General features: G+C 32.1%; 1 protein-coding gene across 1 annotated transcript; it reads right to left on the bottom strand.

Annotated features, from left to right (window-relative positions):
* Nucleotides 1-284: 284 nt before the first annotated feature.
* On the bottom strand, nucleotides 285-22,457 carry LOC127721899 (D-aspartate oxidase-like). Its single transcript, XM_052228715.1, has 11 exons — nucleotides 22,305-22,457; nucleotides 15,136-15,330; nucleotides 12,761-12,875; nucleotides 12,396-12,481; nucleotides 11,788-11,853; nucleotides 11,505-11,559; nucleotides 7,837-7,938; nucleotides 5,432-5,493; nucleotides 4,337-4,454; nucleotides 1,101-1,199; nucleotides 285-482 (listed from the first exon to the last, which is right to left on the bottom strand). Exons 2-11 carry the CDS (start codon nucleotides 15,327-15,329, stop codon nucleotides 372-374), a joined length of 1,008 nt encoding a protein of 335 aa, XP_052084675.1. The 5' UTR covers nucleotide 15,330; nucleotides 22,305-22,457; the 3' UTR covers nucleotides 285-371.
* Nucleotides 22,458-22,532: the final 75 nt, after the last annotated feature.

Below are 22,532 nucleotides of genomic sequence, written 5' to 3'. Positions count from 1 at the left end.
GACCGGCAAATGCCTATACCAAGTCAGGGATAAGACAGTTGTTTTCTGTTCGTTCCGTTGGTTGATAAAGTCTAACGTAGACTTCTCTCTTTATGTATTTTTTTTTTGAAGTACGGTGTTTTTGTTACTCTTTATTTTGGTTATATTACTATGTAGTTTAACGTACAAATACATTGTATTTGTTCATGGTCAAGTTTACAGAAGTACACACGCATTTGTGTTGTGAATTCATCTGATCTTTTCATATGGCGGTTGTAATAGCAAAAAAAAAATAAATACATAAATTAATTAAATCAAACCTTCTTTAAATCATTAACTAATAACAAGTTTATAAAATATTTGAAGGAAGTATTTATAATTAGGATTGCAGATTACAATCGACTTTCAGATTGCAATATATCCTTTACTAATTTTGCTGCATGTAGACTTGTCCCCCAGCTTATTGCAATTCCAACACCACCATGACCATAGTTATGGACTACCTGCAATAGTGATTACAAAATACTCAATATACATGAATATCCCTATTATTGAAAAAAAAGTTCATATAATGGCAACCAAATGGAGCACACAAGGCATCAAGAGTAATTTTCAATTAAAAGTAAGTGGTAATGAATCGATCTGATCCTAGAAAAGTTGTTCATACATTTTCTGAGAGACTTTGAAAGACCTAAAAGAACTGATATTTTTGTTTTTTGGCAATTGCCATTTTTTGAACAGTAAAAAAAAAATAGGAGTCAGAATATAAATGCGTAAATACCAGGTTCCTTCCAAGTACCTTTACAATGTTATTAGTAAGTTTCGTAAAAAATATTGCGCCATCAACATTTGAAATCAAATGAACACTTAAATAAATCAATACCATTAAAGGTGACGTTTATATTGTTGTCATGCAGGCAATCACGTAAATACATATTAAATCTTTTCTGCTCCTCATTTACAAAATATATATTCATATACCTGAATCACTTTAGGTAGACAATTGCTGTTAGCAAATACTCTCACATAAAATTTCTTTTTTATCTTATGTTGATGTACACACTTGAAAACATATTTAACGAAAAAATGTGAAATCATAACGGAACCTTTTTATTTGTTACCTTTAGTTTTCCCGTTGGGAACTTTATCAACTCTGCTTCTAACCGTAGAGGTGTTCTAGTTGGGCGAAGTCCTACCCATTCTTTTACTATATCGGCTCCCTGGTAATATGTTTGATTATAGGAATTACTAGTATGCAAAATTTTCTGTAAATTTTGTAAATATTTTCTTCGATGAGCATTGATAGAAAAATTACGAAGTCGATAATGGGGCTGGAAATCTTTTAATTCCCTAGATATCGTATGATATAGATATTTTCCCCTTTGAAAGTATAGCTTTATGACATGTATGAAAAATGCTTAATGATTCAAAATATTAATTTTATGATGCGGCATATATTTTTACTATGGATATGAATACAAGAGGGATATACAAGCAATTCCAACAACAAAAAAAGAATTTAAGTTACTCTTTCTAAATTCAGTTTATCGCAGAGGACGCAGATCTGGTCGACACTTTTGTTTACGATACATAAAAAAATAATTAATTTGGCATTGAAATGAATCAAAGATATATATGTGTCGGTAATGTACAAGTACACTACATTACTGTGGAGTACTACATGTATGTTTCGATTCGTACAGTACAATTAAGCTTTCTTAAGGTGCATTTATTTCGAATAGCTTAATTAGTGTGGCCTACGTGGTAGGCAACATGTTTTCACTCATTTTAGTTGCATATTGTCATGTTGTAATATTATCGTGAGCATGATTTGTTCGGAATTTTTATATTTCCTTTACCCGAATCATTGTGTTCTTCTTATGTTTTTGATTTTTTTACAGTAAAAACGTTCTGTAAGTAAAATGTTTTTATCAGTCCTTATTAAATTCATCTACTGGTAGTATTGATGTAAATGTAAAGTGTGTACCAAGCAATACATACAGAGAAGAACACACGATCCCGTTGTGCATTATGCGACTTTGTAATATTAATTTGCATTTCAATAACAAAATTGGTAACAGCTTATGTTATTGCTTTGTAAATATTTGAATCAAAACAGATTCTTGTTTGTCATTGATTATCGACATTCATAACAATACAAATTAAATACAAGAATATCATTCTCTATTCTGAATATGGTTTAGATCAGTAAGAAAGATACAACTTGTATAGACCCGGGATAATTGGTACATAAGCTTATTGTTAATGGCAGTTTGTTGTGTTTATTTTACGTATTACTCTTATCTTCTTTTATTCCTATTTTTATTTAGTTTCTGTCTTGGTTTAGACGCCCACGCATTGAAGGCATCAACAATATTGGTATGAAGCTTGTTTGGCAAAAATTCACTCAAATGCATCTAACCCGATGAACTACGCTGTCTCATTTGTCTTTTTGAGTTACATCAGCGGAGGTTTAAAAACAATATTTTGCTTTCGATACCATCCCGGGGCACCACCCACTTGTGATAGGTCAACGTCTGGTTTAACATGGCATACGACTAGTTATTGAATCTATTACTGAGAATGCATTACTGTTATCTATTTTCAATTACTTTTTTATACCAAAAATTACACAAATTTACATTCCCAATAAGTTTACAAGTGCAAATTCAGATCTTGCCTTCAATCTACCATGCAATCTCCCATTATAGTTTATAGATTACAAGTGTCCAGCAAGTGTCAATGAAGGGAACTAAAGACTAATACAACAGTAATGTTTGAGATACAATACAATTTTACATGTGCATATACATTAAAGATACTGAAAGGTAGAACAAAAACTGAGAGTTTGACCAACACATAAGTATGTTCTTGCATATAAGCCTTGAAAGGGTAAATCCTAGTTAGAACATAATTACCGGATTAATTCAAAACGCATGTATATGTATGGCAAATAATATTTATGGGCAGTAATATTGCATCAGATAACATTGTAGTATGAAACTACTTATATCATAAAGCAAGTCATAATTTTTCAGACCAAGACATCATTACAGGGTTTATTATAAAAGAATGACAAGTTAACAAAATTCTTGTTTTTCTGATTTATCTTATTATACCATCTAGTCATATTCATTTAATATTGGACAAAAATGAGGATTGCATCTTTGATTTTATTCATGTTACTTTACTCACAGGTTCTGTTTTCCAAAGTTGTAAATACATGACTCTATCCTCAAATTATGACAACTCATACTAATTGACAGAAATAACCAAAATATATCTAGGAAGAATTATGCAGTCTTCAACAATAGATAGAAGAGGGACGAAAGATACCAGAGGGACAGTCAAACTCATAAATCGAAAACAAACTGACAACGCCATGGCCAAAAATAAAAAGACAAACAGAGAAATAATAGTACAGATGACACAACATAGAAAACTAAAGACTAGGCAACACGAACCCCACCAAAAACTGGGGGTGATCTCAGGTGCTCTGGAAGGGTAAGCATATCCTGCTCCACATGTGGCACCCGTCGTGTTGCTTATGTTATTACAAATCTGGTATATAGACTAATTCGGTAGGTCACATTCGTGAAAAAGGAAGGGTATTGTAGTTACGACATAAGGAACATATCCGAAATCATCTGTGAAACGGTTATTCCATACCGGTCAACCAACTGGTGATGGCGTCCGTAAAATTTACGAAGGGATGATTTCAACTCCACTATTTGGAACCTTTGTTTAATAGCTTCCTTGTGAGCAACAATCCTATATCAAGGAAATCATGATAGGAAATACAAGCCCGGGAATATCGTATCAATTGGGAGATATATACTCCGTATGCAGGCGCTGCTGGAATGTTGCTACATAGAAATGGATGGGTATCTATACAACATATTAAGCTCTATCTCGTCACAAGTCTGTTAACCCTGCCGGAAAATTTATAGATTATTTATATTGAGAAACGAAAAAACGAGACACGTTGAGTTCCTATCAAAACTTATATTTGACGACAATGTTATTAAATTGTTTTTTTTTTAATTCTCAATTAAACCTTGTCGCCTAAAATAACTTTAAAGATGAAATGTATATATCCTAGTCCTTTGCTTTCATTTTTAAGGAAAGACTGTTACTTTATGAGGTAGCACGTTGATAATAATATCACCAGTAAAAAGCACCAAATAATCATGTGACATTCTGATTGGGAATTCGATAATTACTGTGTAAAGGTAAATACCAATCAATCAATAAATCCAACAAAGGAAAAACATAATAAAGAAATACTGAAGAAGATAATTTATTATTCATCTGGCTACCCCAAAAAAATCTATAAACTATATTAATATACACATACCTGAAGAGGAGGCCATAACCTGTAGCATTTTTCTTTTATTTCTCGTTGATCATTTTCATCGACTTCAATGTTGTAATTATGCATTTGTCGAACGCCACCAATTTTTACAATATCATCGCTATTGAGGAGGAAAAAAACACAGGATATTAAGAATCGTGTCTTGTTTATCACATATATGTATCTTAATTGTCCTTCAAATTTACAGTATTATATACTGAGTTCAAATGATTCGTAAATAAACATTAATAAGTTTTCTGTTAACAAATTTAGATATTATTAAGACATTATAGTTCCCTCACGTAAAGGGTGACTTTAGAAGGATTTAGTTATTCCATTTGTGTCCCTTTTGAACATAACTCTCCTCACCTGTTTATGTTATTTTATCGCCTGAGCTTTTTAATTTTTGGGTTTATCTTTTATTGAAGACGTCATGATGACCTCCGGAATACTCTTGTTTAATTGTGTAGTTGTGCTGTTGTATGTTCGTATAACCAACATCTGGTCATATAACATCCATGATACATCATACTCATTGTTGTACTTTCGATTGTTACATGTATACATTATGTGTGTCTGTGTTGTGTCTACCAGGTTGATTCAGTTGCACATCGTAAGGACTACGGGGTTACCCGTCGATATTCACATCATCTTAATTTGGTCTTTCTTTTAAAGGAGTCCCATTGCCAGTCATATCATAACTCCTTCTTAAATATTGAATTGTCTTGTTTTTTCACATTTAAAAAAAAATTAAATTCATTATTTAAAAAAAACACCTTCTGCAAAATTCGTTTATGTACTGCGTGTTTTAAAAAATTGATATAAGTATAAAGCATGTAGTACTTGCAAAATCACCGGATGAGGCAATGTGTCACTAGTTGAGGAGTTTTTGCTAACCTTTTCGGAGCGCCTTAAATTATCCATAATTATTTGATTAGGTTTGTTTTGCTCTGTGTTTCGCTTTCTATGTAGTTTCTCTAAAGAAAATAGTGTTGATTGTCAAATTAGTATCGCCGTCTTTATTTTTGCATTAATGGCCGTTGGTGATTCGACGGCGTCTTCTCAGTGGGAAACTGCATCCTATATTAACATACTTACTAAGGTAATAAATAAGCTCCATCGTCCGTGTAAATCCAATACTTTATCCAATCAGCATGAAGCTAATGTTATAAATAAATATCCAATCAACATGAAGCCGATAACACAAATAAATACCAAAAACAACATTAAACGTATTAACACAAATAACCATTTAATCAGCTGAAAGTTATTAACATAAATAAACATCCAATCAGCATGTTGCTATTAACACACATAATCATCCAATCATCATGCAGCTTAAAACACAAATAAATAATTACATTCATTCGTTTTTTAATCTTATTCAGTTAATCTACCATTTGTTAATGCACGATTTGGTTTGTTTTGTTTCTTTGTTGAAAGAGTTATTTGTTTTTATGGTGATTAAGATTATATTACAATGTTGACTGCTGTACCCCAATTTTTGACGTTTTTACCTATTATGCCTGTTTGTTTTACTCGCACATTGTTGTCAGTATAAAGGAATTCTAAGCAACTGTTATACAAGAGAGAGTTTAAGCTAGCTATAAAACTATAAAACCAGGTTTAATCCACCATTTTCTACATAAGGAAATGCTTGTACCATGTCAGGAATATGACAGTTGTTTTCCATTCGTTAGATGTGTTTTAGCTTTTGATTTTGCCGTTTTTTAAAGGACTTTCCGTTTTGAATTTCCCTTGGAGTTCGGTATTTTTGTTATTTTACTTTGTTACGAATCCGTTCTTATTGTTTAGATGCTTATAGTTGATATCAAAATAAAACGATTGACAAAGTGATATATTTGCATGAGAAAGAACATTTTAAAGAAAATGCTGATATGCTATTCGATGATGTTTTTAAGTATATTGTCTGGTTGAATAAAATATTAAAGTGTGCTACACACTAGAAGAGCTCATTCCTATATTATAACTTGATGAGTTTTATAGACTAAATAATCTATGTTAGTTAAGCTTGGCAAATAAGAACATGAACATAATTGCAACTTTCATCCTACAAAGAGAAATTATATTTCTACTTTACTATTTTCTCTTGAAAGTGATAACGGTTTTAAGATATGAAAAAACAAACGTCATGAACTTGGTGTTTATTGAATGACTATTTCCTATGTGACCGAATTAAAAAAAAATATGCATCTTAAAAAAACTACACTATCGATGCACAACTCAACATTGAAGCAACACACAAATGAGAATTACCGACCAGGGACAACATCAAAACTTGAGCAAACCTTCTCAGATCTTCTCTTAAACTACATTGTAACATTTTAAAGTTTAAAAAAGATGCACACATGTCTAACAGTTCCTGGGTACGTTATAGTTATATTATTATACTTTAAATCATCTTCAAGCTCTATTAAGGGCCCTTAAAGTGTCACATTAGTCATATATACAATGATGCCGAAAATTCACGGAGTTTCAGCCTCCGAAAGATCCAAAATGAATTCATAAAAGGAGGTGCACATGTTCAATGTATAAACATACATTGTGTCAAATATGAAAGGTCTTATTTCAAAAACTGAAAGGAATTTATTAGCAAGCCCGGTTTCCATCATATTATATAATAAGATGGTTTAGCATTGCGTGCAACCCGTTCAAAAGTTCTGACCACAAGTAACCCCTTCTTTTTAGTATAAAGGGCTTGGGTAAATGATTTTTAAAACGCAAACATTAAGGATACCAAGTATGTATAGCTTTAAATCATAAGGTTGGGCTGGGGTTAAGTTTCGCTCATTCCCAACTCCTTTCTATCAGCTTCCCTTCTCTCATTTCTTAATCCATTTCCTTTCTGCAATGACCTTGCCCTCTATCAGTGTTTCAAATGGAATATATATTATTGAATTTATAATACTAAATCCCCACGTTCATTGAACAGATGTTATGGAATATCCTATCCATACGGAATATTTATTATGAAACTGTTTTATAATAATGTTTCTTACGGGACATCTGCCATAAGAAAGGCTGATATCAGTTCTATATCAAAAACAGTGTTAACACAAGTTTTAGTTGATATACATGCACATTTGCTATTGACAACTTTAAATCACTTTTGTGTTTTGAAACGAAACCCACATTTAAGTCTTTTTTGTCAACTTCAGCGTCGATCCTGTCAACACTGAGGTTGCGAGTTTGAACCCAGCATGTGGCAGATGCGTTAGACCCCAATCGTAACTGGCACGGATTGTCAGTTTTCCTGCCGAAGGCCGGTAATTTCCGCCGGGCACGCTAGCTTCCTCAACTAATAAAAACTGGCCGCCACGATATAGCCAATGGGTCTAAAAATACGTTAAAAACCTAACATTCAGTAAATCAATCAAATATATTGAATTCTTATTAGATTTATGATTTTTATTAATACGTATAGATTGCATATAATACAGCCCATGGAAGTTGAAGTTGAATAAGTTTACTCGTAGAGTTACCTCAATGATCTGTCCCCTGTTTGAGTGAATCTTTCCATCATTCAAAAGTTTTCTACTACCAAGTCCCGTACAGTTTACTACAACGTCATATGTACCTACAAGCTAAAAATTAAAAAAAAACTACTTTGCTGCTAACATTATGAACATTTTGAATCTGAGTACTTCTATTACTACTGATCTCAGACAGACACGACGACAATGAAATAAAACATTTTTAAATCACACGAACAGTAGACGGACATCAAATGCGCATGATTAACTTAGTACAAATAATTTATACATCACCAGTAAAATGTTGTTTAAAAGCAATAACAAAAATGAAGATTACCAAAAATTCCTGTTCATTTAGTAAACATGACTCTAAAAATCAATTCAGGTCAATAATAAGATGATGCATGGTAGAATAAACTGCTGCAATAGTATGGTTTCACTTCATTAAGTTGGTGGTACAACTCAAATAAGCAGCTGCGCCAAGTGCGCATAATGCAACCTAATTGCGCATCTTGAACTTATTGCAAGAATTAAATGGGATACTTAGTCCCATAACTCGTCATTGCAAACCAGGAAATTTTCAAGATCAAAAAGTGAGTCTATATTAACAAATCGAAACATCAGTTTTTACTTTGTAGGATTCTGATTCAAGCATACTACAGCTAGTGCATGGCATTTAAATATCCAAGCAAACTCAAGTTATGGTGCAACATACGAAAAATTTATTTAAATCTGCAAATTAAAGTATTTTTACTCTGTTACGACAAAACAAGAAAAATGAAGAGAACTAACCAAAAAGGAGGTTTCTATGATGAATTCAAACTATAATGTAAAGTTTTGAAGAAATCGATCTATTTATTGTGGAGTTTCCGAGCAATGTGTGCAAAATTGTCTAAAATCTTATGGTTAAAGTCCCGTGACTTTAGAACGAAAAAACCAAAAACTTTCAAAAGCTAAAGGCTGCTTTCTTCCGTCCATCCAAATGTTATGTTAAAATAATACGAAATTAGTTTAGGCAAATTTGAGTTATCATATAAAGCGTCGACGGACGGACTGACGAACTTTGGCGTATACAAATGAAATCGGTTTTTGTAAATCAGAAGACTCTTTTTTAATTCGATGATATATCCCCCTTCTTGTGAAATTTGTAAAAATTGGAATATTCATGCAGATTTTAACCTGCAAATCATAGAGATCACATCATATAATCATGTCAAATAAGTTTTTTGTAATAACAACCATAAATAAAGACAACAGTAGTATACCGCTGTTCAATAGTCATAAATTGATTAAATCATAAATCGCATAAATGTTAAAAGATCTTTTGTTTATGCGTGTGCTATATATTTCCGGTCCTAAACAAAAAATATTTTCATTTATTTTTTTTAAAACGTTAATTTTGACGTTAGAGATGGAAAGTTTATTCATTAGTTTTCACAAGAAGACACATTTCTTATTTACTTGTATCTAGTTATTGTTTCAAATATGATACATTGTGATAATAAACATTTAACCATCATTTGAACTTTAATCTAGAAATTGGGGCCGTATTGGGGACTTTATCGAACCTTTTCTGTTTACTGCGCCAACCAAAATAGAAATTTCCTATAAAATTACTTTAATGCGTTTTTCATAACCAATTGTTTGCCTCCCTCAGTTTTATTTTGCATCCTACTCAGATTACCGTATGATCAATAACAGGACCACAAATACAGTGTATGTAAAAAAATTGTAATTACTGAAAACCAGTTATAAGTACTTAACCTGCTCAAACAAATCCATGCCGTTTACTCAGTTATATCCGTGGCTGCACTTGAGAGTAATGTGCAAACAGAAATGCCGTAAAGAGTAACCCCTTGACTAGTATCAAAGTGTATCAGCATTTGTTTTTTTACCTTTTTGACCTTAAGTATAGAAAAAGGAAATGTGGTATGATTGTAAGTAAGATAACTATCAAACAGAGTGTGTAAGCAACTATAGGCGTAAACATAAAGTCAGCTATAAAGGTCATCGACATTCCAAATTGTGAAACAATTCTAATGAGAAAACCAACTTATAACAAAACAATAAACGACAAACAAATATAACAACAACCGAATGCAATCACTGAATTACAGGGTGTGGTATGATTTTAAAATAAGACAACTTTCCACCAACTGACGAGGATATCAATGTACTTTAAGCATATAGTCTAATTGTATCACTAAATAGACGAAATTACAGGGACTAGAGTTATCCTCCTTAAACCATTATTCAAAAAATTTCTCCAGAGAGAAATGTTTATGAAAAAATTTTGAAAATGTTACAAGTATGCCAAGACTGCATCTGAAATCCACTCGTATGTTGTTTCTCACGGAATTTTTATGTCAATATTACCAATAACTTATGACGGAAAACTATGGGGACGATCGTCTAGACTTTTCAGGAGCAGTCGACTTTGACACATACTAGACGGGTTTGTGCTTTTGCCACATCAACCGATCGATATTCCAATGTTTACTAAAATCATGTTTTGCTACGTCAAACTGTAAAATATCGGGAAAAGATGTATTTTTCGACTTATTTTAATCATTAGCTTGAGAACAAGCACATGGACCCTTCTTTTAAAAAATAACATTTGGCTTGATTATGTATGACGATTATTTGTACCAATTTTTTATGAAGACATCACCGATGATTTTTTTTAAATTGAATGAATATACAGCAAAAAATGCCGTTTTTTTCTAAAAAAAATAGATAAAAATAAATTATTACGAAAGAATTGTTACACAAACTTAGAGAATACTAATGTAAAGACGATATTCTAAATGTTTTTTTTACAAAGCTCCGCTTGTGATTATCTTTTGAAACAAAAAACATAGGTATGTCGGTTCAAAAGATAGAAATGTCCAAGAAACCGAAATTTGAGTAAATGTCTAAAATTTCGATCCCATTTATCTCTAAAACTAGCACATGACGGTAAATTTTTTATTACATATTTGAATTGACTAGGTTAAAAAAAGCTTGTATGCAAATTTTTGTTAAAAAATAACTGTGGGAACAAAACTGTATCGTATGCCCTTAAATAGTGAAAAATATTTCTCAAAATGTGATCCACAAACTTTTTAACGCAAATTATAATATTCTCCTAATAGAACTCATGATAAATATGATAAACGACATTCTCCCTAAGGATGTTCGCTACTCTGTTTCAAAATAACAAGCTTTTTAGAAGACTGTTATAAATTGATAGTATATAAATAAAGGAACTAAAAAAGCAGAACAAAATGAATGGTCCGTGTGCTTGTTTTCGAGATATAAGCTATTGAAAATTTGGCGGGAACTGATTCTCTTTAGATTTTTCATACATCTAACATTGGCACCTGTTTTCTTTAAAAAAAATAATAAAATAACAAGGATTTTATAAAATTTTCAAATATGACTTTTTAAACTTTATGTAATAAAATCATCAAAAGAAAAAAGTAGGGTTTAGCGGGCGAAAATTTTATTGGCATTACATGGATAAAACCAGAGGATTCCGAATATCTGCCAACAAAATAAAAAACAAGAAGAGCGAACATCCTTAAGTTATATTTATGTGAATACAGGTCTTGCATGTTCTTCATCTAATCACATATTTGTATATTTTTTAATCCTTACAGATTAATCATTACGAAAGAAATAGTGGTATTCTTTACCTCATTTAAATTTTCAATCTTCCTCCCTTCTATTATCCCTCCACCATCTAGATGACTACAAATACAGAAAAAGTTGACATAATAAACACATACAAGTCTCGTAAAGTAAGACTTTCGTATATTTAAATATTCGGCCGAGATTTAATTGGTTTGGTTATTTTTCGAAAAACGAACATGCAACTTTGTTTCTCCGTAAATCGATTATAAACATAATACTTGTTTTTATTGTAAAAAATAATAATAAAAAATTCGAAAAAAAATACTACGACCAGAATAAACTTACAGTTTGGTCAACCATGGTAGGTATTTCTTCAGACATGTAATTATACTCGTTACACGGTAACCATATCTAAATGAATGAGAACAGAGGTTATATTAGTTGTTATAAAACGCCAAATAAAACCTAAATGAACAAGGAGACCAGTTTACGAATGCATTGCAATGTTGAATGCCTCACTTTAATTGTAAGACAAAGAACAGCAATAACCGGTGGTTTATTAAGGTGGTTTATTAAAGTGGTTCTTTAAGATACTTCATAAAGCTGGTTTTGGATTGTCAAATTTTATTAGTGCTTTTGTGTAATTATTTAATACATTTTCAAAAATTACAACGTCACCAATTTTGACTTAAAAGGCCTGTTTTAGACAGTACAAAAATCATCAGCTTATTTCGAGATCACATGAAATGTGGAAACAGTTTGTACAAAGGAATGTTGTTGATATGAAGGGCGAAATAGAACATGATTGATCAAATCAACAACCGTAAAAAAAACCTGCCTACTATTGTGTTGTTACGGCTCTTAAAATAAAGTTACTGTCGATATTTGATTTGGAAATTGGCGTCAAATCATTTAAGTGAACTTAAGCAACACTTAGTGTTTTATTTTCTTACTTGTATTTCGCTTGCATATTTATTTTTTTTAATTCTTCATCGCTCATTCTTTCGTATGAATATACATATTCCGCAAACAATGGATCCTGTGAATATAAGAAAAAGAAGAAAAGCACATGTAAAATAGCATTTCACTTTAAAATTACTTTGATGCTTTCCCATCATGATGTCCTGGTTCTAACGCATCTAGCATCATCCTAGATTTATTGAAACTAGTACAGTACTTCAAATGTGTTTTTTGTCTTCCGTTTTGTTTTAATCATGATCTTTGTCTATTTTTTATTTAGCCTCAACATATTAACTTTCATTTTTAATTGATTGATCATCTGAAGGTTATTAGTATTAGTATCGGTGTCTTAACTTACAATAAGTGGCGTATTGCATAAAAAGTAACCCGGTGCCAGTTGATTACCGGTAGTAGATGCTAAATCGGACAAGGTCAAATCAGAAAACCATTTCCAGGAATCTGAAACCCATCTCCTGAAAAAAAATTTGAAACAATGGAACTATAGAAAATATTAAGGTGTATTCAAAAGTTCGAAAGAGGCATTTCGACTCTTATTACAGCATAAGGTAATGGCTTTATAGGATATATACGTCATCTTGACATTATCACATAGCAAAGTAAGTTTTGATTGGTTTCTTGAAAATTGTGCTTATCATGCTTATATTATATTGCCTTAATTGAATAATAGCGCTGGAAACACATAACGGACTGAGGAAGAAGTAACACACGGAAGAGTAGAATCCAGGAAGAGTATAAATATTCGAGACACGATCGATGATTTGTATTGCTAGCTGATACACACTGTTAAATAAGAGTCCATAGTCTAAATCAATACTTTTATCCATACGCACTCCCTTTGGTTAGTCTGCAATGTGTTAACTATTTGTATTTGATCCCTATTATTTCTAATTCCTAATATATGATGTATAAAATATCGCCAGTAATTACATATTTTCGAAATGATTTATACATAACTGTATTAAAATAAAAAGATGTGATGTAATTGTCAATTAGACTATTCTCCATCCCTCTTTTTACTGATTTATTTACTCAGTGATGATATATATATAGCTATAGATATTTCTATGCTATAATTAAGTAATTTGTTAGTATATCATGGCTTATATTTAAGAAATGTATGGGCCTCGAACGTGCACTTTAGAAGTGAGTGCAACAAAACAACTCGCATATATATAACGTTGACAATGTTTTGTTATCCTTGGAATACAGTTTGTTTAAAGCATCATCGATTAAGTCGAAAGTATCACTTTTACTTTGACTGATTTTTTTATATTTTGCCTTTTTAACTTTTTTTATTCGAATGTCGCTGATGAATCTTTTTTTTAGACGAAACGCGCGTCTAGCGTACACAATTTCAAGCCTGGTATCTTTCATGAGTTTATTTTACTTGAAACAAACTAATTCTTTAGAGAAAGTAAAAATATTTCAGAATGAACAATATTGTATGCCCGAGAGATCCGAATATAACCAACTTCCTCTGATGCATAAGGTTTTATTTTTGTATTTTACCCTGGTATGCTAAAATTTCTTTTCAGATCGAGTCTTAAAGTGACCCTCAGAACGTAGGATGCTTATCTTTACTTTACAAGCATAGGTTCTATGTAAGGTCTCAGTTGTGACCTATACTTGTTATTATGTAAATTTATTCGAATATGAAAAAAGCAACTAAATAACAAAATTGAAAAAAACTGCCTCTTTCCCCGAAAAAATCCTTCAAACACAAAAACTAACGTTATTATGATACAGCGAAGCTCTCCCGGCCCTTAAAAAAAGGTTAAACGTGCAACATATTTCATTTGGGGAGTTAATTCCATTATTACGGGGAGTCCAATTTCGACTTTGGTTTGAATTTCCAATTTTTCGTTACATTCAACGAACTTTGCAACAGTTAAGACAGTGAAATGTGAATAAATGATGAAATTGAGATTGGAAACAGGGAATGTGTCAAAGAGACAATAACCTGACCAAAGAGAAGAAAACAGCTCATGGCCACCAATGGGTCTTCAACACAGCGAAAGCACAATTACAGATGAGTACAGTCCTAACCTCTTCAGCTAGTTCACTTAATGACCAGACAATATGACTGGTGAAAGTTAACTTTGGACGGGATATATGACTGCTCCGACCAGTCCTAAGACAGAATTCACGTTAACTTAAAAACAGACTTGGTCCTAGAATTGCCTGAAAAGTAAACTATATGACAGGTCCAATATTGAAGTTAACTCTAGACAAGGTTAACTTTATCAAAACCAATCCTACACAAAAGTTAACTTGATATCAGATCTGCTCTTAAAATCAGTCATTGATCTGGACTGCTCTGTCCGAACCAGACCTGAGTTATAAAAGTTAACTTTGGTCTGGTCTGCTCCAATAGAAAGTTTACATGATCCAAATTTAAGTAGTAAACAGAACCGCTTTGATTTACGAACATAATATGAGTATCGACTTCCGATCAGAGTATAGCACATAGGACCGATTAAAAAGCAGACCTGTCCCGATGACCCGCAGAACAGGTTAACAGAGTCATGTTCACAGGTCTTGTCTGGTCAAACTAACCTGTCTTCAAGTCTGGTCTGGTCAAATTGACCTGTCTTCGGGTCTGGTTTGGTCAGGCGGATGTGTCCTGATGGCAGGTCTGTTTTTATCAGACTTGTCCCCAAGTCAAATAAACAGAGTTACAATCAAGTATGTAGAGTACAATATAATATTTACCTAACAAGATCTTTAGGCACACCAGGAACTTTGTCAACTGTAGGAATGGAAAGTCCCCCTGCACCATAGCTTGTTGTTTCGCTGCCAAACTTGTCTGCGATAATTACAATCGAGGCACTTGGCAAGGATTTTCTAATAGAAACTGCAGTCGATAATCCAATTACGCCAGCACCAAGTACTGCAATCCGTGGCATGCTACCAAATTATTAAAATTAAAGAATTGAGAAAAATGGTTTGGCAACAGTCGTATCACATGAACCTAGCCAGTGAATACTTTTTACCTTATTCTACTCACAACATTAATGTCGTGTATAGATAAATTCATTAACATGTAATGTAGTGTACAATCTACATAGAAGAATAAATATTTTATGTATATTACGAAATATATTATCTGTTTATCCTGTGGTTTTACATTTGTTACAAGTAAAGAAATCAATTCATGTATGAAACAAAATAAGTTTATACAATGTGTAAAGAAAAAGACAACATCATACATTTAGGAGTTTCTTTCTTTTTAGACGGACGATTTGCTGTGCTAAAAATTAAATTTCGATTTTACATAAATGGAATGGAATGTTTTATTTTTATGTTGTTACGAAAAGGGGGTAGATGAATTTGTACAAAATTAAATTTTAACAGTATCAACATCAAATAAAAGACAAATGAACTAGACATCTTTGTAACGTATTTGCAGGATATTAAAGATCATCTGAAAATGCCACCAGTTAAACAGGAACTTCTTATGTTCTGGAGTACATGAGTTACATCCAGTTTTAAAAGTGATTTGCGTGGATTAACTTTAAGTCTTCGGTGTTATTGTATTTTTTTACTGCTATTTGTTTGTAATTCTTTTATCATGATTGTTTCCTGTCCTTTTTTAATCTTAATTTGGTGATAGTGTCTTTCTATTTTTCACAAGAAAATCTTTTATTTATTTATTACTGAAGGTTCTTTACAAAGTGTAAATCAGAGAAACGATAAATCTGACAATCTATTACTGACTGCTCAAAACACTGAAAGGAAATATGAACTTTATCACGTCTGAAGATCCCGAATGACACATGTTTACTTATACATGTAGGTTATCGCCATGAATAATAATTTAATATTTGCAAGAAAAAGTTAAACACCCAACAATTTCTCTTCCCCAGTATTAAAACTTATGTTGCATTTAGCCTGCAACTTAATGACTTCAGTTCAATCCTTTTGTTATACATGTTATAACAGTCAGACCTGTATATAATAGTTAATTTCGGAACATGAGAACCTTATAAGGGAGATGACTTTTTGAATTAACATAATTTATATTGACTGAGAGTGACCCGATAAGAACTGATTCCGCTTAATAGAAATGATATCATGATGATACAGGTGACATTTATAACAGGTTTGACTGTATTAATTTAAAAGGTTAACAATTAGAATTTTAAAACTGTTAAACATAAGCATATAAGGACAGGACATTTACATCTTTCTGATGTATAATGTTGTTCCAGTTATAACCTAGATATTATCTATATAACAGATGAACATATTTTCTGATTGATAACTTACTTTGACTTCATGGTTGTGTATAAACTTGTGTGGATAATTTATAGATGAAAATGTGTGCCTCTCGTTATGGCATTACTTTTATGTTTAAGAATAGAGAGGGGGTATTCATTTTTGGACTCTTTCATTAATGCATCCTAAAATGTTAAGATTTAAAGGAGTAAAACTCTTGTTCTAATAATTCCTTTTAGTATATCATTTAATACTCAATACCGCAAACTCACTTTTAACTGATTTCTAGTTGATTCCAATTTTACGAATTTTAGTATGCATGAAAAGGTTTTGTCAATGTTTTATGGATTAAGGTTAAACACATGTTTGTAATCGCTAATTAACAAGGAATTTATTTTTGTTTTGTTTTGATGAGAGGCACCTTTTAGTTCAGCTCGCACAAATAAAAAGGCGTCATTAAGCTAAAACACAACGGACATTATGAGTATATATACCAGCATTCTGTCTTTGTATTTTGGTTTTTTATAGATTTTGTTATATTTGAATTCGATTCTTTTTAATAGCGTACTTATAAACGAGACAAAATTCAGACATCCAAATCTGGCCAAGTTCTACAGAAAATCATATGGCTAAAATTCAATAACGCTGTTCTATAAATCAAAACAATTGTCACAAGAATGCAAAATGTCTCAAAGTACACCTTAGTCATTTTGCCTCTGGTGGGTTGTTGTCTCATCGGCAATCATATCTAATCTTCTTATTTATATACTTAACTGCTTTTCCAGTGGTAGAACATGGTGTTTCTTTATCACCTTACGTCATACACTTTTGTCGTAATAAAGTGTGGGCATTGACCATGATAAGGAAGACTCGGACAGTTTAAAAAATCTGGAGAAAACAATTGTACAAGTGTCTAAATTGCAAGTACATAAAGTTATTATTTGAAATACTTCGGACATATAGGGTTTCAGCAGGTTAAAATTGAAATTTAGCAAAAATCAAAAAAATCGAAGTCAATGAAAACTGACAAAAAAAAAAGATCGAATATATCGACCATCAGAACGACAGGAAAACAACTGTCATATCCTGACTTGGTACACGTTTTTTGAAAACAGTTGTATATAGTTCTGTTATATTGACAAAAATGTGTTATTAACCGAAACAAACATATTTGGTTAACGTAACAATCATTTGGATCCAGCAACCAAATTTAAGTGAACATACATTTTTTAATGAAAAAGAAATCACCCGACATAACTTATAGAAACAACAACAACAAAAAAAAAATCAAACAAACCATTACATCTAACAAGCAAAAACAACTACAAATGTCCCGAGTACACATTAAGTAAAATATATATACGAGCTTGTACCCAATAAAAGTATTGGCATGAGTCCAAGTTGCAAATTTGGAACAGTCAATCTGGTTGGATAGTACAATATTTAGCCAGGTCTTTTCTTTCTTAAGGATGTAGTTAGGTAAAATTTAAGAAATATTGAATTTGAAATTGATACTATAAATCAGAAGAGCATTATTTGAGGAACAAAATAAGCTAAAAAGATTGATAGTTTATAGAACTCTTTTTCGAGATATTTAATTCTTTAAAAATGGCGGAAAAAGGCTGACTCGGACTTTTACCCTATATGCCTTATCAAATTGTAAGAAAAAGAGATTTAGAGTCTGCAAAAAATTTGCTAAATGAGCTTTTATGAGCAAGTGAAGTCTTTTATGAAGAGAAAAGTGGTCGATATGGGGCAAAATATTTCAGCATTTGACGTAGGAAAAAAACCAAGGAGTCCGAACGTCTGATAAAACTTCCTACACCTGACATAACTACATCCTTTCGTAAGTATTTAAGTCTTTGTTAGGCTGTCATACAAGTGAGAGGTTAAGCTAGCTTTGAAACCAGTTTTGAATCTACGATTTTCTACTTTAGAAAATGCCTGTACCAAGTCAGGAATATGACAGATGTTTTCCATACGTTTGATGTGTTTGAGCTTTTTATTTTGCCAATTGTTAAGGGACTTTCTGTTTTGAATTTCCTTGGAGTTCGGTATTTTTGTTGTTTTACTTTTAAGGAGTATTAATAGAAAAAAATGGAAAATGAGCCCAAAGTTTGAAATGTCTAGGAAATTGTTTTTCAGATATTTACTTTTCTTCTTAAATATAGAATATGGATCATTTTCGGAGATTTTTGCTGAAAATGGAAAAAAAAATCAAATAAATTGCAACAGAAATGGAATTCAAATTTTGTAGCTACAAATATCAATCGGTGTAAAATATTTTCTTGGCAAAAGAAATCTGACAATCAATAGGAGTAGGAGTCAATACACAATGTTATTTTAAACTCATTTGTGAAGTAGTAGGAGTCATCACACACTGTTATTTTACACTCTTTTGTGTAGGAGTAGGAGTCATCACACAATGTTACTTTACACTCGTTGGTGTAGGCGTAGGAGTCATTACACAATGTTATTTTACACTCGTTTGTGTAAGAGTAGGTGTCATCACACAATGCTATTTTTCACTCTTTTGTGTAGGAGTAGGAGTCATTACACAATGTTACTTTACACTTGTTTGTGTAGGAGTAGGAGTCATCACAAAATGTTATTTTAAACTCGTTTGTGAAGGAGTAGGAGTCATCACACAATATTACTTTACACTAGTTTGTGTAGGCGTAGGAGTCATTACACAATATTATTTTACACTCGTTTGTGTAGGAGTAGGAGTCATCACACAATGTTATTTTACACTCGTTAGTGTAGGAGTAGGAGTCATCACACAATGTTATTTTACACTCGTTTCAGTAGGAGTGGGAGTCATCACACAATGTTATTTTACACTCGTTTGTAGGAGAAAGAGTCATCGCACAATGTTATTTTACACTCGTTTGTGTAGGCGTAGGAGTCATCACACGATGCTTTTATACACTCGTTTGTGTAGGAGTAGGAGTCATCACACAATGTTATTTTACACTCGTTCGTGTAGGAGTAGGAGTCATCACACAATGTTATTTTACACTCGTTTGTGTAGGAGTAGGGGTCATCACACAATGTTATTTTACAATCGTTTGTGTAGGAGTAGGAATCATCACACAATGTTATTTTATACTCGTTTGTGTAGGAGTAGGAGTCATCACACAATGTTATTTTACACTCGTTTGTGTAGGAGTAGGAATCATCACACAATGTTATTTAACCCTCGTACAATGATGACAATGAATGTCTCAGAGAATAATGAAATTCAAGCTTCCATTTTATGAAAGTCCATATTATAAAGTTTGCCAGAAAAATAAGTCCAGTATACAAATAAATTTCTTAAACTTTTCACAATAACATTCAGTTTTGTATAATGAATGTAGTACGGTAAAGTAGGCGGTTATTTTAAACTCATTTGTGAAGTAGTAGGAGTCATCACACAATGTTATTTTACACTCTTTTGTGTAGGAGTAGGAGTCATCACACAATGTTACTTTACACTCGTTTGTGTAGGCGTAGGAGTCATTACACAATGTTATTTTACACTCGTTTGTGTAAGAGTAGGAGTCATCACACAATGTTATTTTTCACTCTTTTGTGTAGGAGTAGGAGTCATTACACAATGTTACTTTACACTCGTTTGTGTAGGAGTAGGAGTCATCACAAAATGTTATTTTTAACTTGTTTGTGAAGGAGTAGGAGTCATCACACAATATTACTTTACACTAGTTAGTGTAGGTGTAGGAGTCATTACACAATATTATTTTACACTCGTTTGTGTAGGAGAAGGAGTCATCACACAATATTATTTTACACTCGTTTGTGTAGGAGTAGGAGTCATCACACAATGTTATTTTACACTCGTTAGTGTAGGAGTAGGGGTCATCACACAATGTTATTTTACACTCGTTAGTGTAGGAGTAGGAGTCATCACACAATGTTATTTTACACTCGTTTTAGTAGGAGTGGGAGTCATCACACAATGTTATTTTACACTCGTTTGTAGGAGAAAGAGTCATCACACAATGTTATTTTACACTCGTTTGTGTAGGCGTAGGAGTCATCACACGATGCTATTTTACACTCGTTTGTGTAGGAGTAGGAGTCATCACACAATGTTATTTTACACTCGTTTGTGTAGGAGAAGGAGTCATCACACAATGTTATTTTACACTCGTTTGTGTAGGAGTAGGGGTCATCAGACAATGTTATTTTACAATCGTTTGTGTAGGAGTAGGAATCATCACACAATGGTATTTTATACTCGTTTGTGTAGGAGTAAGAGTCATCACACAATGTTATTTTACACCCGTTTGTGTAGGAGTAGGAATCATCACACAATGTTATTTAACCCTCGTACAATGATGACAATGAATGTCTCAGAGAATAATGAAATTCAAGCTTCCATTTTATGAAAGTCCATATTATAAAGTTTGCCAGAAAAATAAGTCCAGTATACAAATAAATTTCTTAAACTTTTCACAATAACATTCAGTTTTGTATAATGAATGTAGTACGGTAAAGTAGGCGGTAGAGCAGACTAAATTACATGTCAATACTTTTATTATGACAGTATAAACAATAACCCTGCAGGTACATAAATAGATATAAGTTATACACCAATAAAACATAGAAAAGTACACATTATTAGTTAGACGATACAATACAATACACTGAATCAAATATACAAAAAAAAAAAAACATGTAGCTTATCAAAATGGTCTGTGCTTAATACTCTTGATAAAAATAGCCTAAACAGAATGTCATAACTTTATCATCCAGTACTTAATAATGAAACAAGAGTAAATTTTAAAAAAAGTGCTCCGCTGGGGTGCAGCTTGATACGACCGCAGAGGTCGAACTCTGAACGGTGGTGGCAAGTATGGACACTACATTCAAGCTCGATACAGCTCTGAATTTGGACTGTGATTAAATATTTGTCACAACATAGGTTTCTGACACAGAATGAATGTGGTAAAAGAACTGACATTTTTGTTATCTATTATGGTCCAATATTCATGTAAGTACAGAATTTAATTCAGCATATTACAGTACATCAAGAATTTAAATAATTTATATATTGATGAATAAAATAAGCTAAGTTTTTAAAGGGTTCACTTGATAAAACACAATAAGCAATTTATATAAACTACTATTAAAGTGTAGTTTTGGGTCCTTGTTTCCTATATCAATTCCAACTTTTCTGGTATGCTATGTATGATTGTGATTCAATTTCATAGAGATTTATAGAGTTATACTCAACTTATTGTTTTGAATATAGAAAATTTTGGGTTTGGGGACCCTTTTTGGTATTGAATTCTTCAACGGTTCGACCCATACCTCCCAGAATCAATCACAAGTTTCCTGTCAGGTATGTTACCTGCAGGTACAATTTCATAGAGAGTCATACACTTATACACGAGTTATTATGTTGAATTAAAAAAAATAATGCTTGTTTTTGGTGCTTTTTTAGTTCTTACTTCTTGCATTTCCTATACAGTTTTTGTGGTACTGTATGTTGTGCCACGATTATTTACAGTATTCTTTTAATAATAACCTTCATTGATTGCTTTTCATTTGTATTTCCCGGTGTATATTTTCCGCGAAACTAGGTCATACATATTTTCACTTTTGTACACTTGCTTGTTATGCAGAATGATTTTCTATAGTTACAACATAATTACCTTATTCAGAAGTTATTAATGCATCCTATTTTATCCATAGTTATCCTTTTATAATGTTAGAATTATCCAAAATCATACTTGTCAAGTTAAAGGCCATTTTGGTTTACTTTCACAATTGTGTACACGCGTACTATTTTTAGATGTATTGATTAACTTGATCTTTCAAACGTTTAGAGAAAAGTATAGTCAGTTTCAAATTATAGCCGCTGGCGAACAGCTGAGTTTCAG

The sequence above is a fragment of the Mytilus californianus genome, unplaced genomic scaffold (genome assembly GCF_021869535.1).
Source record: "Mytilus californianus isolate M0D057914Y unplaced genomic scaffold, xbMytCali1.0.p SCAF_12, whole genome shotgun sequence".
NCBI classification, from domain to species: Eukaryota; Metazoa; Mollusca; class Bivalvia; order Mytilida; family Mytilidae; genus Mytilus; species Mytilus californianus.
Note: the sequence above shows the minus strand (reverse complement) of the source record. Positions and strands in the feature narration are given on the sequence as shown.